Source organism: Heloderma suspectum, chromosome 12, assembly GCF_057233095.1.
Source record: "Heloderma suspectum isolate Gila_16-S chromosome 12, 16-S_ref, whole genome shotgun sequence".
Classification (NCBI taxonomy): domain Eukaryota; kingdom Metazoa; phylum Chordata; class Lepidosauria; order Squamata; family Helodermatidae; genus Heloderma; species Heloderma suspectum.
The window spans coordinates 8,688,841-8,716,176 of record NC_139469.1 but is presented as its reverse complement, the minus strand read 5'-3'; the positions used below and the strand labels follow the sequence as shown (position 1 = coordinate 8,716,176).

Sequence of the window (27,336 nt, the reverse complement as noted above, 5' to 3'; positions counted from 1 at the left end):
CAGCCCAGCAGACCTCAGCCATGCCTGCCTTTGAAGTGCGATGGCTCCCTACATTGCCTTTGCTTCACAACCTGCCTAATAGCATGTCATGTTTATTTGCTGGTGGGATAATTTCATTGCTTCCATCTGGAATACTCTAGCCAGTTCCCTTTGGTCATCTGGGAGATGATCACACAAAGAACCTATTTTTTTCCCCCAAAGAAAAAGTTGATAGCAGGACACCGCTGCTTGATAATTGGCTACTTGGAGCCCAAGTGCCACTGAAGAGTAGATTCTCCGGCGCAACAAGTCCAAATGATGGCCCTCTTTATCAGCAGGAGAGGCATGGATTTTTTGTGATTTTCCCTGTACAGATTCTACAATGGTGAAGTTTGGAGGCAGGGGCGTGAAAAGGAACTCCGCACCCTTCTGCTGAACTCTATACAAGGACTTGAGATGTTTTGAGGTCAGGGCCATAGGCGATGATGCCCTCCATGATTCCTTCACTGTCTGAAAGAGGGTAGGAAGGAAGAGAATAGACACTGGGCCTCCCGTCTCTGTGTAGACTGCATCAAACACAGGGTCCTGAATCCTCTCCGAGGGTTGTTGTATCTCAGTCCCCAAGGACTGGGCCATACGTAATATGTCAGTGAAATGATATATGTCCTCTGAAGGTGAAGCATCCTCTTTCGCAGAGACTGCTTCTTCCAGTGATACAATGGAAGGTGGTGCTGACGAGGTCGAGGTCGAATCAGAACAGTGGTCCTAAATTGACTGTGGTGAAGTCCCCCTACTGCTCCTTTTTTCTTCAATCTGCTCCCTCAGTTCGAGGGCTGGTGTTGGAGGGATAGGGCGGGGGGCATTGGTATGTAGCTGTTGGACCTGTACTGTTTCCCTCAGTTGCGGACAGTCCCTTAAAGAGGTGGAGCACAGCATCACTGGTGGTGGAGGAAGAAAAGGCTCTGTCTGTGGTGGTTGAAACATCATTGCCGAAGGCGAATGACAGTATCGAGGAGGCGAGCGTCTCCTAACACCATCGTGCTCCATCCATGAGTATCTATCCCTTGCCAACTTCCAATCATCGCACTGGTAATGCATTCTTGGAGGTAAAGACCAATTTGAGTACCTATCCCAGTCCCTAGCCGGAGAGCGGGATCTGTAATATGTCTCTCTGTCATAGTGATCTCGACAAGGGGTTCAGGATCTATCAGATTGCAGCAACTCTGGAAAATTCTCAGTACGAATGTGACAAAGGGGTCGAAGAGGTTGCCCTGACTTTTTGCAGTGAAACATCTCTAATTTCTCTTTCCGATACTGATGTCATGGGAGCCATCTCCAGTATCAACAGTGGGGGGGTTCTCAGCCCCATTGTCAGCACTGAAGGGTGTGTTGGTATGGTAGTCTCTCGCAACAGAGGCAGTGTCAGTACTGAAGGTGGGGACGTTTCAGTTATCAGTGTCGGCAGAAGCTTTCCAGATTCCTTACGATTCTTCTTCTTTGGCACCTCTGCTGAAGATTTCTGGGCTTTTGCTCTTTTGGACAGCTTTTTCACCACAGAAACAGTGAGACTCTGACTGGGAGTAGGCAAATCTGCCTGGCCCTTGGTCAGAGCCAGGGATTTAGAGCATGCTGGGGAAGAAATCTGCCATTTCTCCTCCACTGCCTTAGGCTGTTGCTTTGAAGACTCAGCCTGAGCTGAGTCCACAGCCTTGAAAGCTTTCTTCCACAACACCGCTTTCAAGCAATCTGAGCAGTGGCGCTATGTTTGTTTCATAAAGTTCATGCAGTGGAGGCAAGTCTCTACCACGTGAGACTCCCCCAAACAAAATAAACAGACAGAATTTCCATCTGTAGGGGTAATTTACTGCCACACTGCGGGCATTTCTGAAACGGAGCTTTAAGTGCCATACGTGCCGCTCAGCCAATTGGCAAAAAACTCTCAACAGGAGAAGTTAACTAATCTACTTTTTTTTTTTTTAAAGAAAGAACAAAAGAGAGAAAACACGAAAAAGGGAAAGATGTCAGAACAGAAGGAAAAACAGAGCTACTCAGTGAGAAAAAGGTGTCTCTGAGGAGAATAAAGTTCCCAATAAGGTGCCCTTATAGCAAGGTGGTCGAAAGAGAACTGAGGGGGAAGGTGGGCACTTGCTTGGGCAAGTGCAATAGACAGTAGGGGAGGGTTCCTGCCAAAAATGTTTTCCTCAGCTTTGGAAGTTTCCTGAATGGCGCTCCACACAGGCGTAGAGCCCATATGTGTGATGCACAGAGACAACGGAAAAAAACTATAACTAAAAACTGGTGCCTGGCCTTACTTTTTTTCCTTCTCCCTCCCCATCCCTTATTCTTTGTGTGTCATGTCTTTTAGATTGCAAGCTGAGAGCAGGTACTTGTAAGCCACTCTGGGAGCCTTTTTGGTGTAAAAGAGTGGTGTAAAAATGCTTTAAATAAATTAATTTTAAAATGTGCTGCAAATTAGAATAAAGCACCTCAAACCCCACTTTTTAATGTCCATTTAACATGTATGGCCTTTTGTCCCCCATTATACTATGTTTACTCATTAAAAAATATTTGGGAGCTAATTGCATCCCCCATCAGAAAAAAAAGGATTAACATTAAGCCTTCTTTATTTGCATGAAAGACAAATAAAAGACCTCTCTTTCCAGCCAAGCCTTTTGAATGGAAAATTAGAAATTTGTTCCATCACAGGTCCCTAAAAGACCAATTTTCCTAAATGATGGGTATACCAAATGTTTAACTGTACAATTCATGTACAGCTGAATAAAGAACCAGACACTGGATAAAGCTGTGAATGACAAAATTACATACATTATATTAGATGCTTCATTATGACATGAAGTTAATGCACACTAAGGATTTATCAATCTGACAACCTATTAGAATGAAAAACAAATATGAAAGTTTCTGTTATAAATCATTAAGTAATGTAAAAGGACAGAAAAGTCCTCAACTTTACAGGAAATATAGGCTAGAACATCTAGTTTTGATGACAAACTGAATTTTCAGTATCAAATTCCCAATCATAATTAAAACCCTGCCTCTGTAAGACATTTTGACTATTAACAACACAAATTACTCAATCTTTTTTGTGTGTGCTAATAACTGTTCTTTAAAAATTATGCATTTTTTGGAAACACACTCTGGAAAAGTTACGTACTCTATTAAGGATTCTCTTGGCTTATAATGTTAAGTAGGGCGTAAACCTCGGTGTTCAGTCATGCCGGCCACATGACCACGGAAGCGTCTTCGGACAGCGCTGGCTCTTCGGCTTAGAAACGGGGATGAGCACCGCACCCTAGAGTCGGACACGACTGGTTGGGGACACCTTTACCTTTTTACCTTTAGGGCGTAAACCAGGCTTGGCAGTCTCCATTCTTAACCAGTGTTTGGCAGTGAAGACAGGCATGATGAAAGCAAGCAGCCTGGGGTTGAATCAACATCAGTGATACTGTTTGGTGGGTCCTGTGATCTGGCAGCAGGTGTGACAAATAAGGGGTCCACAGTGTTGTCCACCAAGGAGGGAAGGGCCCAGTATGCATCAGGCATATGCATAAAAACCAACTGTTTTTAGCAGCAACAGGGATAAAAATCCTCACACAAAGGCAGAAGATATCTGGCCTTTTAACATACACACATTGTTGGCAAGTGTCCAATGTGAAATAGGCCCCTCCACAGTTGCCACCCAGTGGTGGCAGCCTTCACTATGAACTCCACTGTGAATCTGCTGCATGGAGAGAATTGCCTGTCATTGAAAGGTTCTGACCAGGGCCAACCTCAGTGGGTGGCAAGGTCAAGCACTGGAGGGAGGGGAGCAAACTGGTAAAGAGCCCATTACTTTAATTACATCATCATTTTGCACGGAGTACATAAGACACAGCATGTGAGAATTCTCATTTTGTGCACTCCACCGCTTCCAGCTAAGAGGTCTGAAAAAGGGCCTCCAAAATTCTGGAGCCAGCAACACTGCCTGACTTTGCCAATCAATCAGATTCACAGCCTGGATATGTACCTGGATTCGTAAGTGGCTAAGAAGAATCCCTTCCAGAATCACATCTGGTAAAACATCCTTTCTATCTGTAAAGGACATAGCAATCTTCATCCATGTCTTAATCACTTTGATAATTAAATACTGCAATACTGCAAAGAGCATTCAGAAGCTAGTGCAGAACGCACTACCCTGCCTTCTGACAGTGATAGGTCAGAGAGAACATAAGGTTACTGCATCATCTGCACTGGCTACCAGGTTCAATCAATTCACAATGCTAATTGCAACTTATAAAATCTTAAATGGCTTGGGTCTTGTCCATCTCAGGGAATACATCTTTCCATATGAGCCAAGGTCAGTTTAGGATGGCTTGCATTACCATTTCTGCACTAAGATCAGCCAAGGGCACACGAGAGACAGTCTCAGTGGTGAGAATGGTTATGGAAACCCACCCAAAAAGGACTGTCACAGCCCAGCAGGTTTTAGAATGTTTAGGTTTATAACTTCTTAAGTAAATGCTAGTGTTCTTTAAGCTGTTGGTTGCTACTTTAAATCAATGGTTTATTTTTTTCTATACAAGTGTTCCCCTGATACATGCAGCGTGGCTAGGGGGTATACATACATGGAGGATAGCCTGAGCTGCTTAACTTTAATATTACCAAGAAAACTAAAAATCTTTATCACAAACATGAAAACAGCTAAATTTTGCTATTTGTCCTTTAGGTCATACCCATTTGTCCAATAAAAGCTTCTGGCTATGCAAATTATTCAGATGGTACTGGATTTTAATGTGTTCTATGCATCAACAGTGCTCTGTAGTCATTAACCTTTTAGGACTAGAATAATTTGTATAATTAGCCTGAGGGAAATCATTTTTCTTGGGCGCATAGTTTTGTGACCATTTGGGGAAAATTGCGTACTTTAAGCTTTCTGAAATAGTAAGTAATTTACTAAATGATAGGTCAAGAAACATTTTTCATATTAATCTATTCATATACAAATAATAAGTAATTAAAAGTCATATTAAATTACTTTAATACCTTTTTAACCAAAGGGATAAGAAAAATATCACAGAGTTTCCTCTGTAGGTTTATTTCTAATGACAACTCTTTAAGAACAGATGAAAAAGTTTGAAGACAAATGAGATCAATTCACTGGCAATAGTGCTTTACTTTCTAAAATTGCTTGGAATATAAACTGCATCTCCTATGAAACACCATGCCAAACTATTGTAATGTTGCCTAATTCTTCCCTACTGGTATGTTCAATGCAATCTGACTACAGATCTGATACAAGTTCTGTCTCAGATGTTATGTAATTGGATCAATACTGAACACTTTTAAGGCCATGCTGCATAGTTACAAAATTCAAAATACCATGAAATATGCTGAGAAATATTAAAGTTTACTATGTATAGACAACAGTTTGACTGATAAATTTCATTTGAATGTATATGGCCCCACTGCAGATTTTATATAGCTCCTGCAGCTGTTACATAAATCTTTGTACGTGTTTTAAGGTTTGTTTGCTTACATGATACTTTGGAATTTTTTAGTAAGAATTATCCGTGAAGACAGATGCAGATTGATTTACAAAATAATGTGCAGTAGTGAGATCTCCTTTTCCTTCCCTAAAATGTCCACAAAGCTTTCAAGAAAGACTGGATTTTAGAAAGGTTTACAATATCAAAAAACATTTAAACTAATCCATCTATAATGGAAAAAAGAGATTTATAAATGTTTTTTTTAAAATGGTAATAAATATATTTTGTATATATTGACAGGTGCATCATCAAATACAGTACAAGAGATGTCACTTATATATGTTTATGCAGGGAGAAGCCTAAAAAATAAATAATTTAAAGCTATTATTTGAGGGGCAAAAGTGACTCCTGCTTACACATAAAACAAGCAATTGAGGCATTTCTTTTTTTTTTACCCTCACCCCCATCAGAGCAGGGGGGATTTCAGCATGAAAACAGGAGGGGGAAAGCTTAAATACCCCCTCCCGAATTGCCATGGTTCGGAATTGGAGCCACATGTGCTCACCCAGAGGTAACTCAATCACACATACATACATAGCTGTCCTATCTTGGCTCACAAGGGGACAAAGCCAGTCACTGTCAAATGAAGTGCCAAACTGGAGGAAGGGCAGAGGGCACTGTGAGGAGTGGTTGGGTTTTTCACCACTCTTGCCAGGCATATCTGTAGCCCTTTCGAACAAGCCATGCAGAACCCATGCTGCTGGGTTTGCACATCATGACAAGCCACCCTGAAAATAAGCCGTGGGTCCTCAGAGTGGCTTGTTTGTAGTTAACAACCCACACTTAAGCTGTCATGCCGGACAACATGACAAGTCATTCTGAAACAAACAATGGTGACAACCCACCATGGGTTGTTGTGTCATGTGAATTAGGTCAGTGTTTATTGTGAGATAATTAGGGTCCAGTTTATTGTAGAAAAGTGGCATATAAATAAATATACTAAATAAACAAACTGCCTAGGAAAGCAGCAGTTGTGTTCAAGGAGGTTCAGTAATATACTTTTTATTGAAACACATGAAAGGCAGGGTTGATAATGAGGCCAAAGAGAATATGAGAAGGTTCTATCCTTAAATGCGGCCTAAAAATCATTTTAAATAAATAAAATAATGAACAACTGGCATGAAAAAAAAATCACCAGTGTGGTCCTTCTTACAGTTTGGCACTAGTACATCTGGTTTTATTATTTGCATCTATGCTGTCTTCTCTAAGAGCTGGTTTGAAGCTGTAACAGTTGGAATATTTATTTTGTTGTTTATTAGTGTATCTGCTTTTCTGGGCCATTGGGCCTCATTTTATTTAATTGCTTTAAATTTGTACAGCTTTCAAATCACCTACCAATGGGGGCTTTAGAAAATAATAGAAACAAAACCTCCAAATTGCTTGAAGCTTTGCCAATGTATTTTCATTTCATACAGCTCTATCCAGTCCAAGATGCTGGCTAATTCCCTCCTGGAATAGGTTAACAGAAGATGCTCATTTTCACTATCAATAAACTGTGAAATGTATTTTAACATGTTTTAATTATAAATGGCATTCACAAGGCCTGTATTTGTGGGCAGGCTATTCTCCTAAAAGATAATGTGATTTGTAACGCAAGCAGTGTGAAAATCCATAGTAAAATAGCTTCCAACTTGGTTACTAATGATGGTTTAAAAGCCTGAAGAAAAATTCATTGAATGTCTTAATAGAAAGGTTTTTTTAATTTACATTTTTGTTTGCAATATCATTATTTAATTAGTTTAAAGATTCAGTTTAAATCTGCCTCAGAAAATGTTTACATTCCAGATCTTCTACAAGGAGTTCTCCAAGATATTACATAATATGTGTTGAAAAGAAAATCCAGATCAAAACTATGATGAATGTATTAAGCTTTTAATACACTCTGGCCAGTGTAACTTGTGGTTTGGGGTTTCTTTTTATAGCATGTGATTTATAAGTTGAAAAAAATAGCATGCTGTAGAACAGGGGTAGGCAAATTGCCAAATGTGCCCACAGCCCAAAGAGGTTGCCTACTCCTTCTTTGGAAGGAAAGTGACATAACTACAAAAAGTTTCTAGAGTATATTAAGTCACTTACCAGGTCTGTAAGTAACTACCATGGCAGTTTTTATATCCACTTATTTGGGAGTAACCCTATGGAAGTCAAGGGAACTTAGTTCTGAGCATACATGTAGGACTGCAGTGTTGGGAGATCCTATCCTCAAAACATATTTCCACCCTGATTATAAAATGGATACCCATCAAAGATATTGAAATATATTTAGATTTGAGCTGCAAGAAGTATAACATTTTTAAAGAGATTTAGTTAGAAACAGAAATAAAAGAAGTCAAGATACAGGTATCAATTGCCTGTCAGTTACTCAAACTATGTTTTACACTGCAATGTGGGAATTAGCAACGTCTAGTGCCAACTTAAGGGGTTAATCCACCCTCCTTTTTCAGTGCTAAGAGCAGCCCCCACTTTCTATGCCAAGGCAGCACCAACTACTATCAGTACCGCATGAGTACTGGGGGCAAGTCTTTAAGAAGTACAGAACCAGTGTAGCCTAAGGCAGGGGTGGGCACAAAGTAGATCTCCAGATGTTTTGGACTTCAACTCCAAGCATTCCTGAGCATTGGCTGTGCTGGCAGGGGCTTCTGGGAATTGAAGTCTAGAACATCTGGAGATCTATCTTCTTCCCACCCCTGGCCTAAGGGACATGGGAGTGGCCCTGCCCCGTTTTTACACCATACTTTGCAACTCAGAAAGTTTTAGCAAGTGAGAAAATGGAGCAGGGGTGTTAGAAAGCAAATGGAGCCATAGTCTCCTTTCAAAAAATGCTACTTTCAGCTGTTTCAGCAGAGCAGTTAAAGCCCTAAATAGAATCAGAAAGCCCAATAGATTCATAAATCCTGATTGTTGTGCCATTAAGAAATAAATTCTAAGAATAATAAATGAAGGGCAGCAATACTGTGGACCTCCACAAGAACCTACATGTGTAACTTCATGACTTGATTATTAGAGGCATAAAAAAAAGTAAAGGTGTCCCCAACCAGTCGTGTCTGACTCTAGGGTGCGGTGCTCATCCCCGTTTCTAAGCCGAAGAGCCAGCGCTGTCCGAAGACGCTTCCGTGGTCATGTGGCCAGCATGACTGAACACCGAGGTGCGCGGAACGCTGTTACCTTTCCCGCCGAGGCGGTACCTATTTATCTACTTGCAATTTCTTGCCTTTGAACTGCTAGGTTGGCAGAAGCTGGGACTGAAGACAGGAGCTCACTCCGTCACGCAGCACTCGGGTCTCGAACTGCTGACCTGCCAACCTTCCAGTCTGCAGTTCAGCGTCTTAACCACTAAGCCACCGCGGCCCCTATTAGAGGCATAATAAAGTAATCAAATGATATTGTTTTAAATGATATTATGTTAAAACTGTAGGCCCACAGGCACAGCAAGAATGGACTTTGAAGTCCATGTTGACAAAATAAAAGTGCACTAAGCAAACCTCACTTCCAATTTTGATATCAATTAGATTTCTCAACCCTTTTCAGTTTCCATCTAATAGCTGCAAAAGACACACTGTCTCCAAGGGAGCCAATACTAAAATTTAATGATAACATTTATTTATTTACTTAGTTTGTTGTTGTTCAGTCGTGTCCAACTCTTCGTGACCCCATGAACCATAGCACGCCAGGCCTTCCTGTCCTGCGCTCTCTCCCGGAATGTGCTCACGTTCATATTCATTGCATCAGTGATGCTATCTAGCCATCTCATCCTCTGTCGTCCCCTTCTCCTTTTGCCTTCAGTCTTTCCCAGCATCAGGGTCTTTTCCAGAGAGTTTTCTCGTCGCATTAGGTGGCCAAAATATTTGAGCTTCAGCTTCAGTATCTGTTCTTCCAATGAGCACTCAGGGTTGATTAGGATGGACTGATTGGACCTCCTTGCAGTCCAGGGGACTCGTAAGAGTCTTCTCCAGCACCACAGTTCGAAAGCATCAATTCTTCGGCGCTCAGCCTTCCTTATAGTCCAGCTCTCACAGCCATACATTACTACTGGGAAAACCATAGCTTTGATTAGACGGACCTTTGTCGGCAAGGTGATGTCTCTGCTTCTTACTATGCTGTCTAGGTTGGCCATAGCTTTCCTCCCAAGGAGCAAGCGTCTTTTAATTTCATGGCTACAGTCACCGTCTGCGGTGATCTTGGAGCCCAAGAAAGTAAAATCTGTCACTGCTTCCATTTCTTCCCCTTCTATATGCCAGGAAGTGATGGGGCCAGATGCCATGATCTTAGTTTTTTTAATGTTGAGTTTCAAACCAGCTTTTGCACTCTCCTCTTTCACCCTCAACAAGTGGCTCTTTAGATCCACTTCGCTTTCTGCCATTAGGGTGGTATCGTCTGCATATCGGAGGTTGTTGATAATTCTCCCGGCAATCTTAATTCCGACCTGTGATTCATCCAACCCAGCGTTTCTCATGATGTACTCTGCATATAAGTTAAATAAGCAGGGTGACAATATGCAGTCTTGTCATACTCCTTTCCCAATTTTGAACCAATCGGTTGTTCCATGTCTGGTTCTTACTGTTGCTTCTTGACCCTCGTACAGGTTTCTCAGGAGACAGGTAAGGTGGTCTGGTACTCCCATCACTTTAAGAATTTGCCAGTTTGTTGTGATCCACACAATCAAAGGCTTTAGCGTAGTCAATGAAGCAGAAATAGACGTTTTTCTGGAATTCTCTTGCTTTCTCCATGATCCAGCGAACGTTGGCAATTTGATCTCTAGTTCCTCTGCCTCTTTGAAACCCAGCTTGTACTTCTGGTAGTTCTCGGTTCGCATACTGCTGAAGCCTAGCTTGTATGATTTTGAGCATCACCTTGCTGGCATGTGAAATGAGTGCAATTGTGCGGTAGTTTGAACACTCTTTGGCGTTGCCCTTCTTTGGAATTGGAATGTAAACTGACCTTTTCCAGTCTTGTGTCCACTGTTGAGTGTTCCAGATTTGTTGGCATATTGAATGCAGCACTTTAACAGCATCATCTTTTAGGATTTTAAATAGCTTAGCTGGAATACTGTCATCTCTGCTAGCTTTGTTGTTACTAATGCTTCCTAAGGCCCACTTGACTTCACTCTCGAGGATGTCCGGCTCAAGTTCAGTGACCGCACTATCATGGCTATCAGGGACATTCAGATCTTTCCTGTATAGTTCTTCTGTGTATTCTTTCCACCTCTTCTTAATCTCATCTGCTTCTGTTAGGTCCCTGCCTTCTTTGTCCTTTATCATGCCCATCTTTGCACAAAACATTCCTTTGAGATCTCCAATTTTCTTGAAGAGATCTCTAGTCTTTCCCATTCTGTTGTTTTCCTCAATTTCTTTGCATTGTTCATTTAAGAAGGCCTTCTTGTCTCTCCTTGCTATTCTCTGGAACTCTGCATTCAGTTGGATATATCTTCCCCTTTCTCCCTTGCTTTTCGCTTCCCTTCTTTCTTCAGCTACTTGTAAAGCCTCATCAGACAGCCACTTGGCTTTCTTGCATTTCTTTTTCTTTGGGATGGATTGAGTTGCTGCCTCCTGAACAATGTTACGGACCTCCGTCCATCGTTCCTCAGGCACTCTGTCTATCAGGTCTAATCCCTGAAATCTATTCCTCACCTCCACTGTATATTCATAAGGGATATGATTTAGGTCATACCTGAATGGTTTAGTGGTTTTCCCGACGTTTTTCAATTTAAGCTGAAATTTTGCAACAAGAAGCTCATGATCTGAGCCACAGTCAGCTCCAGGTCTTGTTTTGACTGACTGTATAGAGCTTCTCCATCTTTGGCTGCAAAGGACATAATCAATCTGATTTCGATATTGACCATCTGGTGATGTCCATGTGTAGAGTCGCCTCTTGTGCTGTTGGAAAAGAGTGTTTGCTATGATCAGCGTGTTCTCTTGGCAAAACTCTATTAGCTTTTGTCCTGCTTCATTTTGTACACCAAGGCCATGCCTGCCTGTTATCCCGGTGATTTCTTGACTTCCTACTTTAGCATTCCAATCCCCTATGATGAAGAGGACATCTTTTTTTGGTGTTAGTTCTAGAAGGTGTTGTAGGTCTTCATAGAACCGATCAACCTCAGCTTCTTCGGCCTCAGTGGTTGGGGCATAGACTTGAATTACTGTGATGTTGAATGGTTTGCCTTGGATTCGTGCTGAGATCATTCTATTGTTTTTGAGACTGTACCCCAGTACTGCTTTTCCCACCCTTTTGTTGACTATGAGTGCTACGCCATTTCTTCTAAGGGATTCTTGCCCACAGTAGTAGATATGATGGTCACCTGAATTAAATTCGCCCATGCCTGTCCATTTTAGTTCGCTGATTCCCAAGATGTCGATGTTCAATCTTGCCATCTCATGTTTGACCACCTCCAGCTTACCTTGATTCACTGATCTTACATTCCAGGTTCCTAAACAATATTGTTCTTTACAGCATCGGATTTTCTTTTCACCACCAGACACATCCACAGCTGAGTGTCCTTTCGGCTTTGGCCCAGCTGCTTCACTCTTTCTGGCGCTACTTGGAAATACCCTCTGCTCTTCCCCAGTAGTATATTGGACACCTTCCGACCTGAGGGGCTCATCTTCCACCGTCATATCTTGTAGCCTTGTGATACGTTCCATGGGGTTTTCTTGGCAAGAATACTGGAGTGGGTTGCCATTTCCTTCTCCAGTGGACCACATTTTGTCAGAACTCTCTGCCATGACCTGTCCGTCTTGGGTGGCCCTGCACGGCATAGCTTATGGCTTCACTGAGTTACGCAAGCCCCTTCGCCAGAACAAAGCAGTGATTCATGAAGGGGATTTACTTAGTTAAATTAATTTAAATTAAATTTTTAAATTAATTTAAATTAATTTACTTTAATTAAGGTAATTTACTTAGTTACCTTAATTAAAATATTTGTAGAGAAGTAACAAAATTCTCAGGGTGGCTTGCAGGATGAGAGCAATAGACTTCAACTATAGCATTTGCGAGTATCCAGAAGTAAGAACTTCCGTGTATTTGAGAGCAAGAGATTAAACAGCTTGTATAAGCTCCTGAGGAAGGAAGCATTCTGAAACGCATCAAGCGCAATAAATTTTGTTTTCTCGAGCACCAAAGCTTGTATCACCAAGGACATTCCACAGCCATTCCTGCCACCCCCAAATCACCATTTGCACCCTTCTTTTTCTTTATATAGAGAGTGCAGAAGTTGGTGGTAGTAGCAGCAGCAGCAATGAAGACTCCCATTCCCAAAGGACATCACTCTCAGTCCTGATGCACTGCTGAGTATGTCCAAAGGAGGAGAAGGAAGGGGCGGGGGAACCTTCCTTTACTTAACTCTCCGTGTTGCTGCTACTACCCTAACCTCACCTGCTTGAAGGTAAGGAAAAGGGTAAGGTGGATAGGGTGCTTTAAGGGCTGGCAGAGACATGAGGAAGAGGGGAGCCAAGAGCCCTTCTCGGCCTGAATATTGATTCATGCTGGAGAAAGGGGTAATGAGGTTTGGAGAGGGTCTTAAAAGGTCGCTTCTTCTTGGAGACAACCTTTTAAGAACCACAGAAGTTCAGCTCCAAGCTAGGCTCAAGCAAACGTCTCCAGTATCCCTAACAATTATTACCAACCTAACAACACAGCTATAGAAAATAGCTTATAAACAATAATACACAGCCAGTTGTACAGCACCCTCCCTGAAAGACCTTCAAAAAGAGGAAGGTTTTCATTTTATCTCTATATGCATTCTCCTAAGCAATGAATAGTTTTCAAAAATCTAGTTAAAACTCACCTCCTTCAAACCATTTCCCTAGAAACTCGCTTCTGCCAGGCCATGTCTAGGAAGATCTAAAAACTTATGTTGATCTAACCACTACAATGTAACCTATGTACTGTATACAACCTGGTAAATAAGCTAGATAATCACTGTTCTTGTCTTTCTCCCATTCTCAGTTAAGTTATTAAACCTTAGATGTGCATCATGCACAGTTTATACTATGGCCACAATCTATTTAAGGGATAAGTGGACAAGTAAACTGCCCAAAAGACTGAGTACAAGGCATAGGTTGGGTCTATGCCCCAACACACTAAACAACTCCTTTGAACCCACAGTTTTCAGCACCAACATAAACCTATTTCACAGAAGGGAAACTCTTTTTCTCTCCCCCTGCCTCCATTTGCCAGCAAACACATCCCCCCCTTCTCTTTCTCTCTCTCACTCTGGATCACCACCTATACATTCTATTTCACCCTGGATCATCACCCACAGACTCTCTCTCTCTCTCCCTCTCTCTCTCTCATATACACACACCTTACCTTAGCGGGGACCAAAAATGGTGTCCCGGGGCACACTGGTGCCTGTGGACACCACTTTGCCTACCCCTGGTGTAGACAACACTTAGCTAGATGGACAAGGGTATCTTTCAGTATAAGGTGGTTTCCTATGCTCACTTTAATACTTAATCAAGGAGGAAATAATATTTTTAAAAGATTTCAAAAAGTTTATCACCCCTAAAGACATAGGTTGGGCAAAATTATCAGGCAAATATCAGGCAAAATTTCTGCTTACTGGTCCATCTAGCCCAGTATTGTTGACACTGATTGTTAGTGGATCTCCAGGATTTCAGGCAGGATTCTTTCCAGCTCTACCTGATGATTCTTGGGTTTGAACCTGGTACCTTCTGTGCTCTACCACTGAGCCATGTATAATAATCTTTAAAATCCATATCCAAGACATACATAGCACTTCTTTGGGAATAAAGCCTTCACTGAATATCAGGGAGTTTTATCTTTTAATTATTTTTATCACAGGACTAAAGGCCCAGTCAATCAGTGATTATTTTTAGAGCTGTGCATGGACCCCCCTGCTTTGCTTTGGGTGCTGCTCTGGACCCTCCTAATCAGCCCCACTTCGACTCAGACTAATTTGGATCCCCTCCACTTCAACTTGGTTCCAAACCCGAAGTGAGATTTGGATATCCGGATCACTCAGTTTGGGCTTTTTCCCACTGACTTGCATGGGAAAACATAAATGGCCATAACATTTTCAGTTTTCATGATAAATACATGAAACTTAAGAGCCCCTCTGCCAACAGGTAGGGGATCCCACCTGCCAAATTTCAGACAATTTGGCCCTGTACGTTTTGTGCTACGTGCAGCTGCAATTTTGAGTTTTTCCACAAAAACTCTCAAAGCAAAGAGCTATACCTCTCTCAGTGCCACACCGCCACCTCCCGCTGCCTGCTTGACTGTCTATGGCCATGTTTCCACAACAATGGAAGGAGAAACTAATGGAGGAGTACTGGATTTTTAAAAAGGAATGAGCTTTGCTACAATGTGGTCCATGTAGGGTTCCACAAGCAGTAAAAATTGCTTCACAGAACATACTTCCTGGTGGGGGTGGGGGCTGGAGTCATCTGACTGGCAGGGGCTGCTCAACCAATAAGAGAAGCTTCCTCCTGCACTCCCCCTCTTGCTCCTTTCCCCTGAAACTCCAGAAGCACCTGCATTTCAGGAGCAAGCCTCATTGAGCACAATGGGAGTTACTTTTGAGAAGACACGTGTACTCTTGTGCTGGGAAAGAAAGCAGTAAACACAAAGGGGATTGGGTAAAATGAGGATCCATAAAATCAAAAAGTGATTCTCATGATTTCATGTGATCTTTAAAGGGGAGACCCACAAAACCACCATCCAATCACAATGTCCATCTGCCTCTGTGGACTGAGCCAGAAAAATCACAGATTTGGGTGTGGCTGCACTCATGGGTGCAGCCACATCTCAAAAAAACGAATCCCTGGCAAGGATCCTCCTGATTTCATGTGATTTTTGCAGAGCAAATCCCCCAAACCACCATCATATCACAGAGCACATCTGCCTCCATGAACTAAACCAGAAAAATCATGGACCTGCCACTCATGGGTGCAGCCACAGTGGAAAAAAATTGGATTTGAGGCAGGGATCCTTAAGGATCCTCATGATTTTTACAAGGAAGATAACCCCAGACACCATCATATCACAGAGCACATCTATGCCCATGGATTGAGTAGGAAAAAAACACAGATTTGGGGGCTTCATAGCACTGTCATGTTATAAAGCCATGGATATGATGCCCAATTCAATATGGATTCTCTGAATTTTTACATTGCCCCCCCGCCCCCCATATCAAAGCACAGAACTCATCTTTGTCCAAGTATGTGCACTAAGAATCCCAGATCTGCTGCTTCCCAGAGGATCCCAAACCTTCTGCTTCACCTCAAATGGTGTGAAAAATGATATGAAATGAAGAGGATCCCTGCGTCAGATCCCTGTTTTTGTGCTGTGGCAGCACCCACAAGTGGCGGATCCATGATTGTTCTTGTTTAGTCTGTGGAAGCAGATGTGCTCTGTGATATGATGGCAGTTTGGGGTATGGGAACTGCCCAGAGAGCTTCGGCTATTGGGCGGTACAGAAATGAAATAAATAAAATAAATATGTGTCTTGTAAAAATCACGACGATCCCTGAGGATCCATGCCTTGGATCCCTGCTTTTGTGCCATGGCTGCGCCCATGAGTGACACATGCATGATTTTTCTGGTTCAGTCTGTGGAGGCAGATGTGCTCTGTGATTGGATGGTGGTTTGGGGAGTCTCCCCTTTAAAAAACATATGAAACCATGAGGATCCCTTTATGATTTCATGGATCCTTGTTTTACTTTCTTCCAACACAAAGACAGTGTCAGGAGTGCCCTAGCTGCCTCTTGCAGTCCCCTCCAATAGCCAACTCAGGACACAGACGACGAGGAATTCTTTCCGAGACTTTATTCCTTTATTACTCCTTCAGAATACTAGTCACTAGCGACTAAGCAAGGAACAGCACTGGGGGAAAGATAGCAGAGTAGCCTAAGCTCCAGGTAAGGCAGTTGGTCCCCGTTTGAAGGAGAACCACGGGAAGACACTGAACTTATGGGCTATGAAGAGATCCTTCCTCTTTCCCTTGGGTCCTCGGGACACGACCGTTGTTTGAGCACCAAACAAGCAGAGCGCCTCCTTTCAGCGCCTTCCATCTGTCGTTGCTCTCTGCATCTGTGCCAAGCATCCAGCAAGCCCCCCTCCAACGCTCTCTCACTGCCAGGGTCACTATCTATCCCAGGAATGCTGGCAGGAGGAATCTCTGTCAGCTGCTGTGCTTGTGAGAGATGAGTGAGCTCCTCTCCCACAGATTGCTGTTCTTCCTCAGAATCAGAACTGCTCTGGGGCTCTATGGGCTCAGTTTTCACCCTGACAGACAGAAACCAGCCCCCATTTTAACCCACAGGATGTCTGTAACGATGGAGCGTTGTGCCTTGTCAACTGAGGGAGTAAATTGCTGGTGGAAACACCCCCAAGGACTGCTGGCTGTCTCCTGCTCACAAGGAGACAGCTAGCAAGCTGCAGGGGCATAAGCTGCATTGCTGGTCAGCTGTCCTTGACAGCCAACCAAGTAGGAGGAGGAGAAGGTGCATCGCACACACACGCACACCCGCTAGCCGTCTCCTGCTCGCAAGGAGGAGATGCCTCCCTCCTCCTCCTGCCTGGGCAATTCACAGCACTTTTTGCATATAAGTCTATGTGCACACATAAAAAGTGCTGTGAATCACCCATATACTCAAGATTCACAGTGCTTTTTGCATATAAGTCTATGTGTATATAGACTTCTAATTGCCATGTTTTTTAAAAACAGGGTGATGATGGTGGAGGCAGAGGAACTGGCAAACAGAGCAGGGGCTGGGGCATCCGGAGAACCCAGACAGGGGTGGGTTCTCACTTGCCTAAGTAACACCACCAGAATGATCTCTGTCTCTGAAATGCAGCCGTTTTTCTCCAGTTATTCAATCTTCCCCCCTCCTCCACCACTGTCTCTAATTGGAGATTGCTGGGTTACGTTCAGCCCTGATTTGGCAACTAGAGTTTCATTTGCCAAAGCTCCCTCCCTCCCTCCACCTCCACCCCTTGCTGAATTTTCTGAAGTTGATACTTCTGATGCCAGGCTGTCTGGGTTGCTCAGAACGAATCACCGAGTCAGACAAGGTGCTTCATATACAAGCTGCTTCACTCCAGGGTGCCTCGTTGCTATTCTGCTTCGCCTCATATCACACAGAGGCACCTCTGAAGCAGCCTGCTTCACCTCGTTTTTTGGGCTTCAGACCGAGGCAGTGCACAATTATTTTGATACTTCTGCAAGTATCTCTTGGCAGTCAGCAGCCAAAGATTTCATCTCTGTAAAGCATGTCAACTGTTATTAAGAAACGCTGCAAGATTTAAGTGAGCACAAATGCATTTCTTCTACTGCATAAATGCATTTTGCCACAAATCTATGAACCATGCCTGTTAACTATACGCTAGGATCTTCATGATCTTCCGTAAACCGCCAAGAGAGTTTTGGCTATGGGGCAGTATAGAAATATAGTAATAGTAATAATAATAAAAATAAAAAATATATGCTAGATTCTTCATGAAGTTGCAGTTGTTCCATACTTGTCCAGATGCAAAGTTTCTGTTCTTTCACATCCCATTACCTATACAATCACATGTTCTTAATACATCAAACTTTCCCAAAAGTCAAGTATTTCATCTTTGTAAGAGTTTGCATAGAATCTAAAAAGTATTTAGAAAAAACTTCAGTTTGATTCTTTTACAAGATGAGGTGGACACTTTTCTGTTCCTCAGGGCTTAACATTTCATTAGCTGTCCCTTTTTATTGGCACAACATATACTGAACCATTTGTCCACCTGCCTCAAATACCATATTTGTCTCATATGTCCTATGTTAGAGGAGAGAGCACAAAATTTCATGTACAGCATACATGGAAAAAGCTGGACTGCCTCCTCCAACAGTCATTGTGCTTCTGCTGTTGCTGGTGCTGCTTGTCCTGAGCAAGGCTGCCTATCCTCTTGAGAGGTGATTGAAGTGGCATGGGGAGCCAAGGAGCACCAACATGAAGGGCCCTAGTTCAGAAGCACAGACAGTGGAAAACAAAGCAGAGGAACCACTGAAGGTGAGCGGTTCTCCCAAACAGTGAATTTAAAAACAAGAAATGTGGAATTTAAATTCTCCCAAACAGTTAATTTAAAAACAAGAAATGTGGTACAAGCAGAGCCAAACTGCACAGACAGTTCTGTTTTAATGATTTGTATTGTATCCATTTTGTGTGATTGTTATCTTGTACTCTGACTTGAGAGGGTTCTGCCATTCGGGGCAGCCTAAAACTAGTTTTAAATACATAAAAAATGCTTTCTGAAAGCATTTCAGTGACATTTTACATACTAAGCATTTGACCAAAAAAAAAAAAGGATAACCATTTACCCTACCAAAAAAACCCTTGCTGCTCTGTGTTTTAGCCTCTATTTTAATTTCCTGAAGTTTTAATTGGCCGATATTTTGTATATTTTATGTGCTCTTATTTGGTGTTTAGATGGTTTCATATTGTTTGCTTTTCTTAATTGTGGGTTTTATTTTAGCTGCTTTGGGCATATATGGAAAGGCAGGGTATAAATATAATTCAATAAAAACTAATCTGTTTCTATGGTCCTTCCTCTTCAACCCATGATTCCAGGCAGTACAAGGTTGGCACCATTCTGAAAGAGGTATACTTCCTGTGTTGCTGGTAGTTCTTAAAATATTGTTACTCCTGTGGCAGAACACACTGGAGGCTCTCTATTCTGGTCTCCAGAATTACATTTCTGGTAACCACTGGTGACTGAATTTGTGGAGCCCTGGCATTTGGTTTATCACTAGCACGAATGATCAGAAATGTACTCCTACTGAATATGAGGAGTACCTCCTTAGCTATTATTTATTTATGGCTAATAGCCATTGACAGAGCATCTTCCCTTAATTTGTCTAAGCTTTTAAAAAGCCACACATGTTAGCAGCTATCACAACACCCTGCGGCAATGAATTCCATAATTACATGCTGTGTGAAGTGATACTTCCTTTTGTTTGTACAGGCTGCCAACTGATGTTTTTGAATGATGGGGAAGATCAGGCAGGAAGAGGGCTGGGAATGGATCCTGTCTTGAGATTTGAGCACCTTCTAACCCTGTGATTCTAGTCAAATATTTAACGATACTAGTTTTTAACAGACGACAAAAATCTTGAATCTATGTTCATTGGAGCACTGATGCACAAACTTTACTCATACTAGAGGGGAAACTTTCCTATTCATTTCAGTCAGTGTCTGGAATGGAGATGCACACAGAACACTGTTTGATATAGAAGAGAATGGTAAGAGCTCCTGCTTACATGAGAACTCTGACTATGCACAGGAGTCTCTGCAAGAAGCAGTAAATATTCTTTGTCACTTTACGAACTAGTTTATTGCAGAATGCAAGAGGCACTCTGTATGCAACAGGCAACTTCATCAGATACATGAAGCTAACTGAGAAGGTCATTTGAAGATTGAGCTACTCTGGGGGATAAATAAAACTGAAAACTCATTATTACAGATACACCAGTACATGATAAGTCTTGAGGCACCAAATAGGTTATGAATATGAGATGGTTTACTTGCGGCAGAGCAAGGTCCACACATATACCTTTTCAAGACCTGGGAGATACAAACAGCATATTAATCAATTCCACTTCTATAGCCTCCTTCAACTGTTGCTCTTTGAAGTTCTTCTGCTTAAGCATAGTGACCATATGTAATGAACCTGGCTTTTATCGGCCATGATTACTAAGGTTTGACTATTGAATGTTACTAGTTTCCATTTGAAAAGTGCAAAACTCAGTTTGGAGAAACAGCCAGCAAAGAAGCCAGCAAAGAAAGTCAAACTTAATGAGATTATTTTTTTTTACCTAAACCAGGGGTGCAGAACTTCCTTTCTGTCAAGGGTCACTGGCCCACAGAAAAAAAAGCACCCTTTCCAGCACGATTTTTCAGGGCCTTTTCTTCACCCCCTTATTGTGCACTCATCATTGTTTAAAGGTTCTTTAGATGATGTCATGATCCTCCAGTTTCATTTTTGTATCTAACCAGCATTTTCAATGAGTTTTTTTAGAGCTGGAAAAATGCAGCATTTAGAGCTCAGTCCTATGGGATGCACTCTGGCTACTCATAAGCCTCTGAACTCAGAGGCTTAGAAGTATCCTGTGCAGAGCAGAACATGCCTCCCACTCTGCATTTAAGCTAGACAGACATTTTCACCCATCTAGGCTCTGGGGGTTGGGGGAGGAAAGGAGGATGGGGCGTCCATAGGATTTGTCTTATGGCTGCTGCCCCGGTCTCCTCCTCTTCCCACCCCCAGGAATGCCCTCTTTTCCCCATCTTCACGTTCTGTTTTGAAAATGTGGAGAGGTAGCTGGCACAGTTCTCTCCATACCAGCTATGGGGGGGGGGGGGAGAGCAGTTTTCTGTCTCCCAGCTCAGAGCCCTGTCTACAAGCTCAGAGCCAGGGAACTGAATAATCCTACGTCTCCCACAGATGCTGTCTAGGAGACACAGGATTGTTCCCTCAATTGAAAGGAAACATGATCTCCTCTTGTTTATTTGTGCTATTCCACTATACCACAGTTCCACCTAGAGGTTATGTAGTGGAAAAGCAGGACAGGAAACATTCTTCATGTAGTGCCTTGATCTCAATTCTGCACCGAAACCAAAAGTACAGTGGATTAACATCAGATTAACAGCCTCATGTAGAAAAGCTCTCTCTCTCTCTCTCTCTGTGTGTGTGTGGAAGTAAATCCCACTAGTTTCAATTGGATTCACTTCCTTGTAATACTTGTTAATAAGTTCCATTGGAATCAATGATGGGGGCTTACATCTGAATAGACACTGTAAAAGGAGGTGCTGTAACAGCCCAATTCTATTCACGTTTACTCAGAAATTTTTGATGTAGCATATAGTTAAACTATGGAATTCAATTCCACAAGATGTAATGATGGCCACCAATTTGGATGGCTTTAACAGGGGGTTGGACAAATTCATGGAGGATAAGGCTATCAATGGCTACCAGTCCTGAGGACTATATGCTACCTCCAGTATCAGAGGCAGTATGCGTATGTACACCAGTTGTTGGGGAACCCATTCATGTCCTGCTTGTGGGTTTGCCATGGGCAACTAGTTGGCCACTGTGTGAACAGAATGCTGGCCTAGATGGACGGTCTTATCCAGCATGGCTCTTCTTATGTTCTTAGAAAGCCATGTTGGTGGTCCTGGATTTCAACCTTCTACCTAGCAACCTAAATTGGCTGCCAGGACTTCACAACTACATTTCCCCACATCATTGGTACCAACATGGTACCAACTCCACCCTAGCGCTATCTTATTATAACTACAAGTTATTCTTTGAAAGTCTTGTCCAGACACCTCCAAACATTTTAGTCAAGAGTATAAAAAAAAGCTGTCAAAGTATTTCTGTGTATTCATAGAGAGAAGCAGCAACTTAGAATTCTCTCTCTCCCTCGTCTCTTTTTACACAAATTATTGCAGACCTAATTTTAGACGAAAGGAATAGCAGTTACAGATGGGAGAGCCATTGGGTCACCTTGTCAATCTCAAACCAGTCGGATTGCTCTCTACTGTACTTTACTGCAGCCTGGGTTTAAATTAATCATTCTAGGCTTTTGCTACTGTCCTTGGGAGATTTTATAGGATGAAATACTTCACTATTGATTTCTCACATTTTAATGTCCAATTTTCTTTGATTACACTTAGTTCGAGGCCAGAACACCACACTAGACAATTATTCATTCTCTTTATTTTGTTATTCTTATAAATATTGCAAATGTTTTACACACCACTGCCACCTATTCTCTGTCATGCTTTATTATTTAGAACTGTTCCACATAATACATATAAATTCTATTTACTCTAATGCAAAGCTCCCACTTTCATAGGCACTTCTTCCTTTAGGTAGCTATTTCCCTACTTCCAGTTTAGTGCTACAGTACTAAATGAGCTATGAGGGATGCCGCCATCTGGACACAGTTTCTGAAGTGCTTTAAGCTATATATAGAATTCTATGCCATTTAATATAGGTAATCAAGACAAAGACACTGATGCTCTGGTCCAAAAATGCTGATGTGAAAGTAAGTGCAATTGAAAAATAACACATGGCTTTAATTAACAAAAACAAAACCTTATTAAAACAAATTCATGGACAACAGCTATGGATATCTAAAATAGAACATCCGTGTTCAGAGGCAATATACATTTAGGGCGCAATCCTATGCATGTTTAGACAGAGAAAAGGCCTACAACTCCCAGCATGTTCCAGCCAGCATGGGGCATGCTGGGAGTTGTAGACCTTTTCTCTGTCTAAACATGCATAGGATTGCACCCTTAATTACCAGATGCCAGAGGCAAGAGTTGGCCAACAGTATCATCCCCTTCAGCTTGTGAGCTTCTTAGGGGTATCTGGTTGGCCACCATGGGAGACAGAGTGCTGGACCAATGGAATCCCTAGTCTAATCCAGCAATGCAATTCTTACCATCTTAATGAGACTTACTGTTAACCACGTCTTTTGGGTCACCCTGCAGGAAACCACATGCTTGCATTGTACCATTCTGCAACATTAATTTACAAGAGTAAATTAAAGGGATATCATCAACAGAAACTGTCAGCTAAACTTTAATAAATGCTGGTTTTTGACTGATCAGCCATATTCAAGTCGGATTAAAAGGCACTTAAACTGAATGAATCTATGAAACTTTAACAAGACCAGTGGACATGACTGGCTCCTAGTCTATTGGTACTATGAATAAGAGGCTACTCAAGTTGCTCCATGTAAATTGGTTCTTCAGGATAATACATGTCACATCTATTTACACATGAAGTTAAATCCACCAAGCTGTCACCTTATATCAAGATATAAGGGTATTGGGACATCATTGCATTATTTGCCCAAAATGAAGCTAATGTGGGAGATATCAGCCCTTAAGGGAACTCTCAACAATGCTGTAGTAAAGACATCTGTAATAAGACAGCTCTGGGGAAGTGACAGAATTCAATGCAGGTAGATCCCATTATCTCAGGGCTGACTTTTGAACTCAGTATGTATGCATCAGGACAGTATACTACCAGAACACTAAAGTCACACACACACCTATAATTAACTCATTAGAATGGACATTTACTCAGAAGCAGTACCACTCATGTAGTCCAAAAAAGGAGAGAATCCTAAAACAGCTGTGTTAATTTAAATTACAAGAATATTCTGTAAACACCAAAGAATCAACACTAACACTAATCCAATTCCTGAAATGGCTGTAGATTTATAGAATTATATTAAAGCTCTGAAACATTGTGTTCATCTGTTTAGATCTATTTGAAATATCTAGCTAGCTATCAGGCCTTAATCAAAGTTAACAATATGGAGCCAATAGTTTGAAAGCTTTGTGGGAGTGAATTAAGGAGATACCATGAACATTAAAAAAAACTGTCAGCCATTCCTTGGGGGGGAAATAGAAGGAATAAGCTTTTCATATAAAACAGAAATATCAACTTACAAACCAGTCCTATGCATTCTACCCAGAAGTAAGTTCCACTGAATGAAATGAGACTTACTCCCAGGTAAGTGTGTATAAGGTTGCAGACTTAAGATTTCATTAACCTCTCAGACTTGCTCATTCTACCAGATAGAGGTAGTTTTAGGCTGGCTTTCTCCTTCCTCATTGAATTCAGACTCCCTCTACTGGACTGCTACAGAACATGTTCTTTACATGGTTTATTTTGCCCAACATTTGTAGTCAAGTATATGTAGCATAAAGCTGAGTGTATGGATTTTCCCCACCGGCTGTTGAAATTTCCCTCACATCAGAGCAATAGTCTTGTGTGTGCAGCTCCTTCAAATCATTCTGAAAAGACAAACTGTGAGAATGTACGTGCATCTACTTACAAGTCAAACATGATTGTGCTGAATCACTTCTGGTTTCTTGGTAACACTATTTTGTGGCTCCTGTTATGCCCATGACTTACTAGGTTCTGTATCTGGCTATTCCCCCTAGCTCCAACTCAAGAGTCCTAGTCTTTTTGAAATCAACAGTTGATGGGTGCCACAAGGGATCAAGGGCAAGGATCCCAAGAACGCTTATGAAGAGGCATTCTGTTAGCACAATATTTGATTCTAACTTACTCAATCAGTTCCCTCTACTGAAGTGCCCCAGACAGTGATGTGGGGCAGACATTTTCTGCAGAAAATTTTCCAGTGCTTTATTTTGTGTGTGGAAAAATTTCCATTTCATAAGAAATTGTTGTTGTTGTTGTTATATTTATACCCCACCTTTTCCCTAGTACTGGGACACAAGGCAGCTTACAAAAATTAAAACAAATACAATTAAAACATATGAAAATATACAAAAGTTAAAATATAAATTAAACAACAATACAATTAAAATTATATTAAAACAGCATTTTAAAACAGCATTTTAGCAGCTTACCCCCAGGTTCCAACTATGTCCCAAAGACCTGCTGGAACAAGAATGTTTTAGCTTGCCTCCGGAAACACATCAAGGAGGGAGCCATCCTAGCCTCCCTGGGAAGGGTGTTCCACAGCTGTGGGGCAGCCACTGAGAAGGTCTTCTCCTGGGTTCCCACCAAATGTGACAGTGACAGTGATGGGACTGAGAGAAGGGCCTTCCCAGAAGATCTCAGGACATGGGCAGGTTCATAAGGGAGGATACGGTCTTTCAGATAACCTGGACCGGAGCCGTATAGGGCTTTATAGGTCATAGCCAGCACTTTGAATTGTGCCCGGAAACAGACTGGAAGCCAGTGAAGTTGTTTTAACAAGGGAGTTGTATGCTCCCTGTAACCAGCCCCAGTCAACAGTCTGGCAGCAACTCTTTTAACCAACTGCAGTTTCTGAACACTCTTCATAGGCAGCCCCACATAGAGCGCGTTGCAGTAATCCAAACGGGATGTAACTAAGGCATGTGTCACCATGGCAAGATCAGACATCTCCAGGAACGGGCACAGTTGGCGCACTAGTTTTAACAGTGCAAAAGCACTCCTGGCCACCACTAAAACCTGAGCATCCAGGCTTAGGGCTGAATCCAGGAGCACCCCCAAACTGTGAACCTGAGTCTTCAGGGGGAGTGTAACCCCATCCAGCACAGGCTGAATCCTATTCCCTAATCTGCCTTTTGCCTGACCAGGAGCACCTCTGTCTTGTCTGGATTAAGTTTCAATTTGTTCTCCCTCATCCAGTCCATTACTGATGCCAAACACTGGTTAAGGACAGAAACAGCTTCCTTGGAATCTGGTGGAAAGGAGTAGTAGAGCTGGGTGTCATCAGCATATTGGTGGCACCAAACTCCAAAACTCCGGACAACCTCTCCCAGCGGTTTCATGTAGATATTAAGTAGCATGGCAGACAGAACAGAACTCTGAGGGACCCCACAAGCGAACAGCCACAGAGTCGAACAGGCATCCCTCAACACCACCTTCTGAGTTTGCCCCGCTAGGAAGGAATGGAGCCACTGTAAAACTGTACCCCCAAGTCCCATCCCAGCAAGGCATCCCAGAAGAATACCATGGTCAATGGTATCAAATGCCACTGAGAGGTCCAGCAGAACTAACAGGGACACACTCCCCCTGTCCAGTTCCTGGCGTACGTCATCCACCAAGGCGACCAAAGCTGTCTCTGTCCCATACCCAGGCCTGAAACTAGATTGAAATGGATCAAGATAATCCATTTCATCCAGGAACCCCTGGAGCTGGGAGGTCACCACACACTCTAATACCTTGCCCAAAAATGGTACATTAGAGATTGAACGATAGTTATCTAGTATGGTGGGATTCCGGGAAGGCTTCTTCAACAGAGGTCTCACAACCGCCTCTTTTAAGCATAATGGAACAATACCTTGTTCCAAAGAGGCATTAACCACTCCCATTATCCACTCAGCCAGTCCTCCTCTGGCCTCTTTAATAAGCGATGAGGGGCAAGGATCCAGCATACATGTGGTGGCTCCCACTGCTCCAAGGATCCTGTCCACATCCTCGGGCTGCACAAATTGAAAAGAATCCATCAACACTGAACAAGCAGGAGCCAAAGTGACATCCACAGGATCTGCATCAACTACAGCATCCAAGTCAGAATGAATCCGAGCGATTTTATCAGCAAAGTGTTGAGCAAATTGTTCACAGCAGGCTGCTGAGTGGTCAGAATTTTTATCACATGGGCCAGGATGTAGAAGGCCCCTGGCCACTCAAAACAGTTCCACTGGCCGGCTCCCTGAAGATGCAATGGTGGCAGAAAAGAAAGACTTCTTTGCTGCCCTCACTGCCACAGAGTAGGCTTTCAAATAAGCTCTAGCCCTTGTTCGATCAGACTTGTTCCAAGTTTTCCGCCAACGTCGCTCTAGTCTCTGTCTCATTCGCTTCATCGCTGCCAGTTCCCTAGAGAACCAGGGTGCTGGTTGGGCTCCACTCCATGAGAGGGGACGCTCGGGAGTGATTGCGTCCACTGCCCTATTCCAGAGATCAGCCAGGGCTTCAACAGAATTGCCTCCTGAGGCAGCAGGAAAATCCCCGAGAGCCATCAGGGAACCATCCAGATCCATCAGCCTCCTGGGGCGGACCAGCTTAATCGGTCCCCCAGCTCTGCAGAGGCACTCAGTTCCAGTGAGTCTAAACCCCACCAGGTAGTGATCTGTCCATGACAACGGAACAACAAAAAGTTCCTCCATGCCCAGATCACTGTCATCCTGCTCAGCATAGAAAACTAGGTCTAGAGCGTGACCTGCTGTATGAGTGGGGCCAGAAACCACTTGGAACAGACCCATAGTCATCATGAAGGACATGAAGTTCTGAGCCACTCCCGACAGGGCAGCCTCAGCATGGATGTTGAAGTCTCCCAGCAGAACAA

At 42.7% G+C, this 27,336-nt stretch overlaps 2 protein-coding genes across 4 annotated transcripts in view; both read right to left on the bottom strand.

Annotated features, from left to right (window-relative positions):
• The window catches only part of SDK1 (sidekick cell adhesion molecule 1), an 851,863-nt gene that overhangs the window by 787,677 nt on the left and 36,850 nt on the right, over positions 1-27,336 (bottom strand). The window lies entirely within an intron of this gene.
• Positions 1,214-27,336, bottom strand: LOC146336509 (uncharacterized). The gene is given in 2 exon segments (XM_084819172.1): positions 1,214-1,738; positions 26,084-27,336. Coding segments are annotated over 2 exon segments (1,713 nt in total). The 5' UTR covers positions 27,272-27,336.